The 14,577-nt window shown below is 55.8% G+C and overlaps 2 protein-coding genes across 8 annotated transcripts in view; one reads left to right on the top strand and one right to left on the bottom strand.

Annotated features, from left to right (window-relative positions):
• The window catches only part of NGEF (neuronal guanine nucleotide exchange factor), a 48,183-nt gene extending 46,759 nt beyond the window's left edge, over positions 1-1,424 (top strand). For all 4 annotated transcript variants that reach the window (XM_027878354.1, XM_027878353.1, XM_027878355.1 and 1 more), the window contains 2 exons: positions 256-360; positions 994-1,424. In XM_027878354.1, coding sequence (XP_027734155.1) covers positions 256-360; positions 994-1,166 — 278 coding nt within the window. In that variant the 3' untranslated portion in view covers positions 1,167-1,424. The remainder of the gene's footprint in view (positions 1-255; positions 361-993) is intronic.
• Positions 1,425-4,038: 2,614 nt separating this feature from the next.
• Positions 4,039-14,469, bottom strand: SNORC (secondary ossification center associated regulator of chondrocyte maturation). Of its 4 annotated transcripts, XM_027878350.1 has the most exons (4): positions 13,038-14,469; positions 12,426-12,539; positions 4,894-5,079; positions 4,039-4,174 (listed from the first exon to the last, which is right to left on the bottom strand). In XM_027878350.1, exons 2-4 carry the CDS (start codon positions 12,496-12,498, stop codon positions 4,065-4,067), a joined length of 369 nt encoding a protein of 122 aa, XP_027734151.1. In that variant the 5' UTR covers positions 12,499-12,539; positions 13,038-14,469; the 3' UTR covers positions 4,039-4,064. The 4 variants fall into 4 exon arrangements, with proteins under 4 accessions (XP_027734151.1, XP_027734153.1, XP_027734150.1 ...); XM_027878352.1 differs by having other exon boundaries at positions 4,894-6,787; positions 12,426-14,469; XM_027878349.1 differs by having other exon boundaries at positions 12,426-14,469.
• Between the last annotated feature and the right edge of the window lie 108 nt (positions 14,470-14,577).

Below are 14,577 nucleotides of genomic sequence, written 5' to 3'. Positions count from 1 at the left end.
GCTGGGCTGCACCAGCACTCTCCCTCCCACCCAGGCTGCTCGTGGCTGGCACTGTGGTGGTGATGTGCACCCAGCTCCCTTCCCACAGAGCTGCTGCACTGGTCTCTGTGGCTGGGGCACCCTCTGGCCTCCCCAGGGTTCCTTCCCAGGTCAGAGGACCATGCACAGAGCTGGCAGTGCTCCACCCCGCAAGCCGTGCTGTCCTGCCGGGGGCTCCACCCCAGTCATCCCTCACTGTGCCCTGTTCCCTGGCAGACTGCCCACAGATCCAGTGTGTCCACCCGTACGTGGCCCAGCAGCCCGATGAGCTGTCCCTGGAACTGGCTGATGTCCTCAACATCCTGGACAAGACAGACGATGGTATGGGGGACAGGGTGGGGACAGGCTGGGAGTCCCTGTGCAGGGGTGGGCTTTGCTTGGGGCAGGCAGCTGTGAGTCTCCCTTCAGCTGGGGAGAGACCCTGGCACTGGCATCACAGCTGAGGGAGGTCACAGCAGGAGAAGGGAGTTACTGCCCTCTCCTAACACTCAGACAATCCAGACTTGCCCTAAGCTGTGGCAGTACTGGCACAACCACCCTGACACCAGCTGTGGGCCATGGTAGGGCTGGCACAGCTACCCCAGATGTATCCCAGAGCTGTTCTTACCTTCAGGATGCTTTGTAGCCACCCAGTCCTGCTGTCTGGAACACCCTTGTAGCTGGTGGTCTGTCATGTTGGGTCTCTGCTGGGAACCGTTTCTGTGGCTTCAGGGGCAGCAGAGGGCACTCAGAGGCAGCAGTGCCTGCTTTCTGCTGGCACCCCTCGAGCCAGTTGTCCACACACAGTGCTGCTCAGGCACTCCCTGCTGGATGGCCAGACTGGGTCTGCTCCAGCACAGACCTCTGAGTAACTTCCAGAGAGCTCTGTCACCTGCATGGGCTCTTTCTGACACAACTGTCCCAGTGCAGGAGCAAGGGCCTTCCACGCTTATGCCTGTCTCTGTCTCTGCTCAGGCTGGATATTTGGGGAGCGTCTTCATGACCAGGAGAGGGGCTGGTTCCCCAGTTCTATGGGGGAAGAGATCCTGAACCCCAAAATCCGAGCCCAGAACCTGAAGGAGTGTTTCCGGGTGCACAAGTCAGATGACAGTCAGAGAAGGAAACTGGGCAGCAGAAACCGCCAGTGACCGGCAGCATTCCTGAGCATCTGGAGTGCCTCCGGGAGAGGGGCAGGAGACAGAGGCTGCCAGCTGGGAAGAGGTGGCAGCTGTGGGACATGGTGGAGGACCTGCTGCACCGGACAAGGCACACACACCCGTGAACAACCTGACTGTGGTTCCTGGCCCCCCCCAGCACTGATCCTTTCCTAGAGATCAGTGCTCTAAACTGTAAAATAACCCTTTTCCAGGTGTTCTGTAAAGTCCCAAAGAGCATGAGCCCGAAGGCCACCAGGTGGCAGCCAGCTAAGCCCCATTTGTTGCACATGTGCTGGCTGAGGCTGGCTCAGGCCATTTGGGAAAGGCACGTGGCCACCAACATCACTGAGCACTCACAGCTCATTGCTCCCTTCTGAGTCTGGGGAGCTCTGGACACAGCCTCAGGGGTAGGAACTGCAGCCAAGGAGCTGTCTCACTGCCTCTCAGAGCCCATTGGCAACAAGCTGGGATGAGCTCCGGGACCTCCACTTCTCCAGTCCTGCTGAGAAGCTGCTGGATCTATTCCCACAGGCAGACCCTCAATCTGCTTCCACACCCAGCCCTGCTCCACCAGCAGCCCAGCCTCGCCAGCCCCAACCTACCTGTGTACCTGCCCGGTGGCCGGGAAGCACAGCTGGGCCCTGCCCTGCCCTCCCTCTGCAGGGGCCACAGGCCCAGCCACCGTGGCCTTTCCCAGCTGACCTGGCACTCGTGGTCTTTGCTGCTCCCTGCAAGGCCGGCGCAGGGTGGCCATGCCAGCGCCTCCCTGCACAGCACCACAACCCACGGGAGCACAGCCGGGCTGCCCCACAGCAGGGAGCGCCCTGACCCAGGAGCTGCTGTCCCACGGGCTGTGTGAGGCCCAGCCATCGCTGCCTGCATGCTTGTAACCCCCAGCCCCGCTGTACAGACCCCCCTCTGTGTACACACCCAAACCCTGCCCCAGCACAGCCACCCCTCCTGCCAGCTGTGGCACTGAGCGTCGCATGAAGCCCAGGACGCAGCACTGAGAGCAGCCAGGGCACAGGACAGAGCCACAGCACCAGTCCCACACACGGCTGCAGTCGAGAGCCTCAGAGCTGCAGGCTGGTCCCGAGCTGGGCCAGCATCCACCGGGAAAATCAAGTATTTGGGATCGTTCTGGAACTCTGCAAAGGACTGTCTTCCAGGCACTTGGGCCTGTGCTGGTGGATGCTCCGGCAGTGCCACGGTCGTGCTCAGGGAGGGGATGGAGAGCAGCTGCCTGCCCATGGAGCCACACACCAGCCACCTGCACGGAGGGGAGAGGCACCACCGTGCCAGCAGCAGCGTGAGGAGGAAACAGGATGCTGGGAAGCTGCTGAAGGGGGGATCCTGAGCTGGTCTTTGAACCCTGTGGAGCCCAGATTAGACATGGGGGTGTGCAGCATGAGGCCAGACACAGCTGAGGGGGGGGCCAGGGCTGTCCTTGGGGCTTGCTCTACTGTCACCACAGCCCTGGTACAGCCAGCTCAGAGCCAGCCCCCAGGACCAAAGTGGTGGGAGCCACAACAGTGAAGAGAGAGAGAAGGCATTGACTGCTCAGGTCCAGCTCAGTGTCACCACATTAGCATTTGTTAGCCAGCAGGGTGGTGCTGCCACAGCCACCTGTGGCACCCCTGGCAAAGGGCCCCTGGGCAGCTCGTACCAGCGAGAGGCTCCAGGTCACCATCCAGTGCCCAGCCCAGAGCAGGGGCCAGGAAGGACCTGGTGCAGGGGGCTGATTTAATGGGGACACCCCAAGCCATCTTTCTGGCACCCCACAGTCAGCTTTCTGAGACAACTAAACCTCCGGCTCAGGGTCCAGACCTTGCAGCAGCCACAAATTTACAAGTGCAAACCCCCAGGGAGTTCCAGCTCGAGGAAGCTGTTAAAATTACCTGAGAAGTCACCACAACGCAGATCCTCCAGTTTTGCAGCCCAGCAGCCAGTCCAGCCTAGGCACTGCAGCCCAACATGCCTGCCTGGGGTGTTTCTCACAGGACACAAAGGCTTGATTAGCCATCAATGAGAAGCAGCTGTTTCATTAGTTCCCCAGTGCCAGGACGGCAGGTCCTCACTGGATTTCCCCAGGGAGCAGGGCTGCTGCTGTGCCCTGTCCCACCACCAAGCCCTGGGACCGCTCCACCCCTCCTGCTCTGCTGTGACTGTGTAGGACTCCAGACCCCGGGCACAGGCTGTGCCATTTTCAGGCACCAAGTGGCATCCAGTGTTACCTCCTCAGCCCCAGCCCTGCACGCCCCCATTTCAGTGGTCTCCAGTGTTGTCCAGGGCCAGGCCTGCAGCCCACAAGCAGGGGCTGGAGCCCCCTGGCCCCTGCCAGGCTGCCTCAGCGAACTGAGGGGAACTTCTTGTTGTCTCGTTTTTCTGTGTGATGAAATGTAGCTGAGCAAGCCAGCGCCAAAACAGCTCGTGTGTGTGTCCTTCCTCCCCCTCACTGATCACTCACCTCCTCCAGTGCAGTAGGTGGGGAGCAACTGGCCCAAATGTAGTGGGTGGAAGTGGGGTTGAACACATGAACGTGGGGTGGTTTATGCCAGTGAACAACCCTTCCCAGGAAAGCCGTGCAGAGGGATGCCCCACACTGTTACCATCACCCAGGCTAGACCCAGCAGGGCCCCCTTAAGCTCCAAGCTCAAAGCCACACACTGGCACAAGTTCTTTGTGACCAGGGGGGTGAAGCCTGCCAGGTCTGGGTGCACCCAGGAGATATGCACTCTAAGAGCAAAGAACACTCAGGAGCAACCTGGCTGCTCCACAGAGGGCCTGGAGTGCTCTTTGCTGTACCTGTGGCAGCATTTCTCCAGGGTTCCAGGCACAGAGGGAGCAGGAGACGGGCTGGTTGTGTAACAGAAAAATCTTTTATTGAGTTCAGGAGGCTGAGAACTTCCTCAGAGTGATGATGACCAACGCCACAAGCACAGACGTCCCCAGGAGGGAGGCGATGACAATGGCACCGATAGCTCCGGGCCCCAGCGAGCCTGCAGGGACAGAAAGTGAGGTGTGAGGTCAGCAGAGCCAGGGGGCCGCAGGTGGGAAGGGCTGCAGGGATCACCCCACACCCAGCATGTCCCCAGCCATCGGGTCCCACTCCTGCCCCGGAGCTCATGCACTGGCCAGGGTGGATGTCCCATGTCCCCAGGCAGCAGAGGTGTGGTCCTGTGCCCCAGCAGCATCGCACCTTTGGGCAGGGGCTGCAGCCAGCCAAGTCCCAGGGACAGCTGCCACAAAACAGGTCTGTGGCACTGAGCTATCCTGTCAACACCCATACTGAGAGCTCCTTTGTCTGTGGCAAAACTGCATCCCCACAGGCTTTTGCTGTCAGTCAGGAGCTGGGAAAGGTGCTCACTCCCTGCTTAGGGAGCTCCAGGCACATTCTGCTCTGGAAAGCCCTGCCTGTGCTCAGAGCACTTTCTGCAGGTGCCTGCCATGACAGGTCAGACCTGGGCTAAGAGGAAAGGTCTTGGAACAGCTCTGGGGGTGGCCAGTGCTCCACAGAGGAGGCTTTTCAGCAGGAAAGTTCCCCTGAGCAGGAGATACAGGCAACCCTCCCCCTCCCTACCAGTGTGTCTGGGGACAGGCCACCTCTGGTGGCTTCAGCACCTTCTGGGAGGTGACAGGCCTGCAGAGAGCCAATCCACAGTGACACCCCAGGCCCCGTGGGGGTGAGCCATGGGTGGCCTGCAGTGCAGCCCCGTACCGTCCCCAGTGTCCAGGCGGTGCAGGTGGGTGGTGTCCTCGGGCTCCAGCTCCGAGGTGTACAGGGGGAAGGCGGTGGTGTCCGACAGCCGGGCGGTGGTGGTGGCAGCATCGAAGGGACCGGCTCCAGAGGGCAGCTCGGGCGGCTCATTCCACAGGGTGGGGACCGGGCCCTGTGGGTACTCTGCTGGGAGACAAGCACCCATGGGCATGGGGGCCAAGTCAGGCAGCTGACAAGCACAGCTCAGCAGGTCCCTGGGCTCCAGCTGCCTGCCAGGTGCCCCTGGGGTGGGTGCAGGGTGACCTGAGGGCTGAGAAACCCAGTGGGGCACAGCCCTCCCCGTAGAGGGCACCACCTCTACTCAACACCCACCCCCAGAGCAGCCCTGGGGTGATACCACTGCCACAGGCTTTTGGGGCACTGTGGTGTACACACAGCACATACGGGTCAACAGGGAACTCCCCGGACTGTGCAACCTCTGCTTACCCACAAACAGGTCCTGTGAACATCCACAGCCCTTTTACTCATGGATACCCATAGGATTGGGCTGGGAGGGGCTGTCACATGTCTGCAGCAGGCAGAGACCACCTGGCTACCCGTGCTGGCCAAATTTCCAGCATTTCAGGGCCTTTCTGTCCTGCACTCCCAGTCCATGCAGTGCAGGATGCCAGAGGTGCTGGCACAACGCAGGACACGGCTCCCCAGACTGGACCCCAGAGCCTCAACTTCCCTCTCTCACACCAGGGAGATGAAAGCCAGGCCAGGCTCTGATGTTACCACTGGTCTCCTGTTATTCCTTCCCCTCCGTGGGTCAGGGCCCAAGGCAGAGAGCCCTCCCTGTCTGTGTGTGGCTCAGCCCAGCGCTCCCTGTCAATGCCCAGCTTGTTCGGATGGGCCCTGGCGGGAGCAGGAGACATTCCACAGCTCCCTGCTGAAACCGCTGGGAATGTTGCACTGGGATGGGGAAAAAAAGCTGGGGGGGGGAAGAACGAACATCCAGAACCAGGGCCCACCTGAACTGACACAATGGTTATCACACCTAGGACAGAGGGAATCAGAGGAGCTGGAACAAGCAACCCAGCTCCCTGGGGCAAGGTACCCCGGCTCTGGCATGAGAACCCCTGGTGTCCCAGGCTCTCCATGGCCTGGAAAGAGAGATGGCAGCAGCACATCCTGGCAGTGCCACCCCAGGTCTCAGCACCTGGAGCCCTCCTTGCCTCCTGCAGAGCAGGAAGAATTGTCATTAATGGGCTCCACCACACACTGTTCTCCCGTAGGAGCCCTGCATCCAGAGGAACAGGAGCACCAAAACACTCTCCTTTTCTTCCTGGACAAACCCACCAAGAAATGACTGCAGGGCTTGCCTCAGAGAGTAGCTCCCCCCATCCCCAGAGCTATTCCAGGCTGCCCACAGTCTTGGGGACACAACAGTGTTCTAAACTAGTTTTGAAAGCCCTTTCAACAGCCAGAAAGGCTACAGGATGCTCAGTGAAGCAGCTACCAGGTTTAACCCCAGCCCACTGAGCACAGACAGAGACAAGCAAGTCCCCACATGTGGGCTGAGCTGGTTAGGCCAGGCAGGGCCCCCAGCACACTCCGGCTGGCTGTCCCCCCAGGGAGCAGTGGCTGTAGCAGTCCCCCTGTGCTCTGTGTCCTCACACACCCGCTGCATCCCTCCTCACTGCACCAAAGGGGTGAGCTCAGCTCCCCCAGACAAGCACACAGCGCTTTGTGTTCCAAGAGGGCTCCCAAGAAACACCTGAGCCCTTTGCAGGGCCCTTCCCAACCTGTGCTGCAAAACCAACCAGCAGAGCTAGAGACTCACATCCCATCCAGAGGCTCTTCCAGAAAGTGTCATTTCCAGGGGAGCTCTCTTCTGTAAATCTGTGGTTCACTACCAGAGGATGGAGCAGGAGGAAATACAGAATTCAGTGAGTAAAGGTAGTTAAAACAATAGGGAGAGGAACTGAGCAGAGCTGGGCTAATTAGTTGGCAACAGTGGCGTGGAGAAACTGTTGGTTTAGGAACAGGCCAAACATACGAAACAGTTTTGAAGCCCTGGTTCCAGGCTGCTTTTGCAAGGGGAGAAACCCCATACAGAAGAGCCACACTCCAGCTGTGACCTTGCTGACTGTGTCAACAACCCTGGGGGGCCAGCACCAGCACTGCCACTGTCCCCAGCTGGAAGAGGAACAGTGTGCTGGGAGGATGGCAGTGCTGCCTTTCCCAAGAATGTTTTTTCTCTCCAGAGCTGGGCATGTCCCTCACATCTGCCCAGGGACAGGCATGAGCTTTGATGATCTGTAACAGATGCAGCACCATCCAGGGGTCTGCAGGACCTGGATAGGGTCTTCCCAGCTCTCAAAGGGGTAAGGAGGGAGCACTACCCCTTCCAGCCAGAGTGCAAAGGTTCTTTATAACCAGACCCACAGGTCGCAGAAAGTCTCTCCTGTCCCCTCTTAGAATCCATTTAATTCCTGAAAAATCTATTGCAGCTCTCTTTAAAAGCAGGGCACAGAGCTTATTTTTGATAGCCCAGTATACAGAGGAAACAGGTTATTTTTGTTTATCATCTCTGTGATTTTTTCAAGACCTGGATGCTGCTGGATATGTACTTGGTTAACTCCCCTCATCTGATGCTTTCAGTTCCCCGGCTCAGAAGGGGCAGAGTGTGCCAACCCTGCGTTTTCTGTCCGAGTTCTTGTGGTTTTACCTTAACGGTGCTTTAGCTGAGGGAAACACAACCCCTTTGAGTCGGCTGTGCTGCCTCACAAACAGGGTTGTCAGCTCAGAGGCAGCAGCAAAGTCGTGCAGAGGCATGAAGGGAAACACCCACAAGTGAATGTCACGGGAGCCAGGGCTGGTCCCCTCCTCGGTTCCTGCCCCTCGCTGCTGGTGGGGGAACACAAAACCCACCCCCAGAGAACACTGCCAGCAGGCAGGTCCCTCCAGAGCCGACTGCTGCAGCCTGGCAGAGCACCTGCTCGTGGCCAGCACTTCTTCCATGGCTCACCTTTGATCTTCCCTCCTAAACCAACAGCTCGTGTCCTCATGTGCCTCCACTCCCGCGTGGCTGAGAAGTCCAAGCACCCATCCAACCACCCTCATGCATCCAGTGGGTTTCTCTACCAAGCAGAGGTGCCACATCTTCTCCCTGACAGTCTCAGTGAGTGCCAGCCCCGCTGCCACCGGCTGAGAGCGGTGGATCTCTAACAGAGCTGCAGTAAATGCCACACTCCCTCTCCAGTCCTCTGGGAAAAGCAAGAAAGGCAAGGGGAAGGACAGAGCTTGTGTCAGGTGCCAAAACCCACCATACACATTTAATAAGATCTCACATGTCTCCAAGTGAGATATGAGGGCCTCTTCTGGTCGCCTGTTGGATGGAGGCTGGGCAGGCTCCAAGTGCAGGAGCCAAGTTACGAAGTTCAGTTCTCTGCCTGCTGCCCATGTTCTGGGGGACCACCACAAGTTCCTCTCCCCCTCCTGGGCTCAGTTTCTCTCTGCATAAGCAGGAGACCAGGACTCTAAACACCATCTACAGGGAAAGCAGCACCAGTGCAGCCAGGCCTGAGCACTCACACAGTTACTGTCACCCTGAGGGTGAGCAGGGGGACATGTCTGTGACTGAGCAAACACCTCCAGGACAGCTCCAACCCAGCAGAAGCTCTGCACAAGGAAAGGGGAAGGTACAGGGCAGCTGCACAGCCCTGGAGGCAGAGAACAGCATTTCTGAGGTGTGAGAACACCCAAACACGTTGCCATCTCCAGTGAAGGGGTGCAGCCAAGAGTTGGAAACCAGATATGGAAGGCAAGGTAGCACATGGCTTTCCTGCACACCCAAGAACTTTATTTCTACAAAGAACTAGCAAGAAACATGCTCAAAATACATGCTCCAACACAAGACCAAATGTTTAACATCTGGGTGAGAGCCATGCATCAGCTCTGCTGTCATCAGTCCTACCCCTAGAAAAACCCACCTGGCACTCCCGTGGTCTGTGTGCCCCACAGTGACTCAGCAGAGCCGGCAGGGGGGTGGATAGAGGGGCTCCCAGGCTGCACACAGGTAACCCCACACTGCTGAGGCTTCGTGCCTCAGTGCTGGGTGCTCTGAGGGACAAACCTCGAGTCCAGGCACAGAGTTATTCCCCAGCATCAGCCCTGTCTCAGCACTAGAGAACGGCCTGAGGGCAACTTCTTCTCCATAGACTAACAGTGAAACCCTCTTTGTGACAAATACAGTTGGAGAACACTCAGGAGAAAGACATATGATTATCTTACTGGGGCTTTACTGGGCAGAGATGGAACTGGACAAAATGGACTAGAAGTAATACTGGAATACTACTACTATACTAGAAACTATACTAAAAGTATTCCAGTATGCCAGGTGGATGATGGCAGTTCCACCTTCCCATACACTGACACTGCAAATTGTCTTATTTTAGGGCAACCTCTCTGCTGCACTGTGTCCTCTCCCTCTCTCTAGCACAGGTTAGTTACAACTAACTGTTGTTAGACCAGGAAAAGGGAGGAAAATCCCAGAGTTTCTGTAAAGAAATCCACCATAAGATTTCTGAGGATGCAGGGACCCAGGGGAACTCCAGCCACATGGGCTGGAGAGATCCAGATGCTCCCAGACAAGCAGACTGCAAGACCTCAGGGCTGGCAGATGTGGCCACTTCACATCTTCATCCCCGACACTGCTCACCAGTGACCAAAGCTCTTGCTCACACAAGCTGGTTTCAGCACCTTGTCATCCTCACTCCCCACTTCCAACCCAGCAACCTCAGTCAGGAGTCAATGGCATCATCAGTACTTGACAAGGAGTGCTGGTACAGAGCAAGGTTGAGTAATGGCTGACAAAGTCCTACTGTAAGTCTGAACCACATCTTCTCCAGAAACTTCCCCGACAAAACCTATTTACTGCTACTCACTGAGCTTTAAAAACTTCCTAATAACCTTTTAGTCTCCTATAGCTGAGAATGAGGACACACCAGAGCTGCTACAGAGATGTCCCCGGTCAAGGCAGTGTCCTGTTTGTTTTCCTTTAGCACATCAGCCCTGCTGCTTTTCCCCTCAAACTCCCGATGTGCCCCCACAGTACAATACATCTGCACAGTAGCTCAAACCAAAGAAACTCATGAGCCCGGCTGTGAATCCAGATAGCAAATGTGTACACAATTCAGGAGCCCACACCTTGCCCAGGCTTTTTACTCGTTTCCACTTCACCTGGAGCTCTGAATCTACGACAGGAATTGACACTGGGTTTGCTGATAGAGTGGCCAGCACCAGCTGCAGCCCGTCCAGGGCAGGGGAGGGCTCTGCTGTGCAGTCAGAGGTGCTGAGATGGAGGGCAGGGTTGGTGAACTCTGAGGACAGCACCGGGCTGTCCAGCCCCAGGTGGCCACGGTGGGCACGGGGCCAGGGCAGGGATGAAAAGAGGCCTTCACCGGGAGCACAAAGGGCATCTGTGCCGGGCAGCGCCGCAGCTCCGGTGGGGAGCACAGGGAGTGACACGGAGCGCTGCGGTCCTGAGGAACGGGGAGTAAACTTGTTTACAGAGGGGCAGGGCCACGTGTGGATGTGCTCAGACCAGGGGGCTGGCTGTGCCCTTCCCCTCTTTGTCTGCACCAGACAGGAAATCTCCAATTCTAGTGGAGTAAAAGGCAGAAAAAATTCCACTGTGTGCTGAAAGCTCCTGTACTGGGGCAGGAACTCTCCATGCCTAATGCAGCAGAGAGTCATTCTGCTCCTGGGATGGCTTTCCATCCACACTGGTTCCTTCATGTCCTCTTTGAGGTAGCAGGGAACAACTCGGCAGAGGCTGTAAGCAGAGAAAGCACGAAGTCTGTCCTGCATGCCAGGATCTGAACACTCACCAGCACAAAGCCCTTCAAGAGTACTGGCCTTGCTGCATGAGCACAACTCATCCAGTAAAGGGATCGAGGAAACCCGGGAGTATCTCAAGGGAACAAAGTGACAGTGGGAGTCACAACAAAGTGACACAGGGAGGCAGCGACAGGGCACTGCCAGAGGAGGCCCACGGGAAAGCTGGCAAGGAGGGAGGCAGAGCAAATATGCACCAAATACTGGAAATTTAAACAGCATAGAAGAAATCTCAGCTCAGAGAAGAAATAGACTGAATTCTCACTGGAAATGAATCACTTCCTGCAGAGTGAAACACTGTTAATGATGAAGAAAAGATCTTACCTGGTGCCGGGCAAGAGCATGGTCACTGCTTCTGGGAGAAAGAGCAAGGCACAAACTGAAACCGAGCTAAAGTGATTAATGATCCACTGTACAAAACAGCTGAGGGTTTGAGAAGGAAAGTACCCACTTTTCAGTGCTTGTTTCTTAGTTACTTGACAAGTTTCCCAGCAGGAAGGTGTCCTCCAAGGGGAGGATACCAGCTGCAGGAATTCTGTTCCTGCACCCATAGGTGTTCCAGCCAGGCACAGCATTGAGTTCTCCTACCCTATGAAAGCCCCTTTAAAAAGAAGTGATTTCATAATTTCATCTGCTAACCAGCTGGCCAGGATCTCCCTGCTAGGCAAGATGCTCGGAACAAAACGGGAGGGAACTGCAAACCAGCCTTGCTCTAGGGAGGCAGGACAGGAATTCAGGAAAATGCCGTGCTCCTGCCTGTTATCGTGGCCCCAGCCATCCCTTCAGCCTCACCTCCACCTGAAAGAAGGCTGTGAGGGAAGCCGTTCCCCACAGGAGTTTCCACCTACACGCTCAGAGCCCGTCAATACGGCGGCTTTGGGAGCCCCTTTTCCCTCACCCGTAAAACCCTCCCGAGCCCTGCGGGGCTGCCTGTGCTCCCCGCAGCAGCACACGGTGCCGAGGGCAGGCACGTAGGGCTGAAATTACTGAGGATTCCCTCAAAATGATGCCTTACAGAACAGGCATCTCACCTGTTGTGATTCCCATCCCTCACTGAACACAGGGCAGAGCCTTCCCAGCGCTGCCTCGGGACCCCCAGCTCTGCACAGACCCCCCTGAGGATGCAGAGTTTGGCTCTGGATGGAGGTTTTCGTGGACACTTCCCTATTTCTGCCAGCAGCAGCTGTGGGGGAGTTCCCTGCTGTAGCAGAGTGCAGAAGGAATTAGGAATGGCCCCACATGTTTAGCCACAGAAACCCATTTCTTTTCACAACTGTAACTTCTTCCTGCCATTAAAAGCTGACGGACAGCCTGTCCCCTCAGCTGCTGGGAGGTTTTCCACCTCCTGTGCCTGATGTGTCCACTGATCTCCAGCCACCTACGCTCACATACGTGTTACTGCTGTTCTGCTTAGGAAAAGTTACAAAGAATTTTCTCCATTTTCCCCAAGAGAAACTTGGTTTGGGGATGGAAAATATAAAATCTTACTCACCACCAGCCACCAATTCCAAAGCTGGTTTCCATTAATCAATTCTAATTCAACACATAGAATAATAGATCTTTTCAGGGAAGGGAGAAGAGAGAGAAGCATCATCATAGTAAAGGATCTTCCACACTTTTGGGCTTTCCATGCAAACGAAGCTCCTTACCTGCCAGCACAGCAGGGACCAGGATGCCACACAGCGTTAGCAGGACCAGGCGAAGGGCTCTGTGGCAGGGCATGGCTTCCCTCAGGAACAGCCTCGGCAGGAATCCTTAAAACTCTTCAAAGTATGACACAGTGTGGGAATGTCACTGCTACAAGAAAAATCTTGTCCAGACAGGTAAAATAATAATTCCCTTCACAACGGCAAGTGTGCGGAGAGAGTGCAAAGCCCAGCAGAGCCTCCCTCGCTCTGGCTCCAGGAGCACAGCTCCTCCCGAAGGCAGCTCCTCCCTCCCAAACCTGTGCCTAGAGCCCAGAGCAGCCCAGCCTCAGGCAGCGTCCCCTGCCAGCCCAGTGCACACAGAGCAGTTGTTGGTGAGCCCTTCCCAGAGGCCACGGGGTGCTCCTGGAATGCCTTCCCTCGGCACGGGAATAACACAGGAGCCATTGGGGCAGCCCAGCCCAAAGCCCGCAGCCCAGCACTGAGGGCTCTGCTCTGCCCTCACCGGGCAGGCACTGCAGGGTGGGCACAGCAAACAAGGGCCTCAATCAGAGCTAAAAGGCTCTGACAGAGCCAGATCAGCCCCGTGGCATCCAGGTCTGGGTGAATACTTACAGAGGTGGACTGGGAGCTGTGGGTGGTCTCCACTGCCCGGTTAACGCTGGGAAGTCCTGCAGGAGAGTCGGCTCTGGAGGGCAGGGCCAGCATCCTCCTGCGATCCCAAGTGCACAGATACCGCTCCTGCCAGCTCTGCCATCGCCCCTGCCCGCCTGGGGGCTCGTGGGAAGGTCACAGCACAGAAAACAAGCTTGTTTCAAATCACATTTGCACCAACAGAGACTGGGGGAAGGATGAAGTGTATAAAAAGGGGAACACTCCAGCTTACTGTCACGGAAGAATTTCATTAGGATTTTTTGAACTGTTGAATATTAAATACTTCATGTTTTCCCTTCAAGTAATGAGGTACACAAACACTCCCAATGTTAGTACTTTATGCTCTGAAAATATGACACAAGTATTTTGTGTTAAATTTCAGATACAGATTTTTCTGCTAAGGGATCTCTTTGCTTTTTGGCTTTCTCTGACAGGCAGCCAGACATGGTTAAGGTGTCCCTTTAAACCACTGCTTGCTGCAGGCCTTTGCAGAAGTGCCTGGCTGAGAGGGGAAGCAGCAAAACCAGAGAGAGCAGAGTACTGTCCCTGCAGTGGAACAAGGAGTGAGGCAGTGACCTGGGCATCCTGCTCAAAAGAAACTCAGACAGCTCCAGCATCGAATTCAACATCACCCATCAAACCTGGAGCAAAGCCCATCAGGTTCTGTCTGCAGAGGGGCTCCACGCACAGAAATACATCCAGCAGCAGGTAAAATGCCACAGTTCCTATTTTTCCCACTCCTACTGATCCAAACAACTCTTGCTGCAGAAACAGGCCCTGTGTTTGTCACAGGAGGTGACAAGGCAGTCACACAATCCACACATGCCAGAGCCTCCCCTTTGTACCAAACACAGAAACCAGCACATTTCAGTACTAAGAGCAAGATCTTCCACTGGTCCATTATTGACAAACTCAGTGAGACCCTCAGGGTCTACTGCACATTTCCTCTGCTTGCATTTCTCCAGTTTCATGCAGCAATCAAGGAGCTGCTCCTTCCCTGCCCCCCACCTGAGCTGGAAATTAATGGGCTTTTGTGTATTTGTTACATGGCAGAGAGCATTCCAAAACTGGTTTGCACAAATTAGATCATACCATTAAAAAACAGAAAGCACTCATTAACCAGGCACCTCATATGCTAAAAAAAAGAGAGAAGATATTAAAACAAAGTCAGGTTATCAGCCTAAACATGTCCTGTCCTCTCTGAGACATCAGCTAAACATCATGCAAGGCACTGTGTAAGCTGGGCCTTAGCACACTTAACTTTCTGTGGTTATGGGAACGGCAGGAGAACATTTATCATTACCTTTTACTGGGATTTTCCACACAAATATAAGCAGCAAGCAGAAAAAAAGGAAAATTAAGTCTGAAAAGGGAAACCTACAAGGTGTCTGTGTGGACAAACCTCTCATTGACAGCAGTGAAGGGGGGTGGGTGGGGTGGTCACCCACTGCAAAGGAGTGAGAGAGAACCAGGGCTTGATCTCCCCTGCACAAACAACACG

The sequence above is a fragment of the Empidonax traillii genome, unplaced genomic scaffold, assembly GCF_003031625.1.
Source record: "Empidonax traillii isolate 1590-97213 ecotype Southwest subspecies unplaced genomic scaffold, ASM303162v1 scaffold40:size2234952, whole genome shotgun sequence".
In the NCBI taxonomy this organism is placed as follows: Eukaryota; Metazoa; Chordata; class Aves; order Passeriformes; family Tyrannidae; genus Empidonax; species Empidonax traillii.
This window is presented reverse-complemented; position numbering and strand designations above follow the sequence as displayed.

Excerpts from the sequence above, each read along its gene's own strand:
- SNORC (XM_027878349.1), bottom strand. The coding sequence starts at position 12,498 with ATGCCCTGCCACAGAGCCCTTCGCCTGGTCCTGCTAACGCTGTGTGGC. Across the intron at positions 5,080-12,425 it reads GGTCCCTGCTGTGCTGGCAG|CAGAGTACCCACAGGGCCCG; the intron begins GTAAGGAGCTTC and ends CTTGTCTCCCAG. Across the intron at positions 4,175-4,893 it reads CCGCCTGGACACTGGGGACG|GCTCGCTGGGGCCCGGAGCT; the intron begins GTACGGGGCTGC and ends CTGTCCCTGCAG.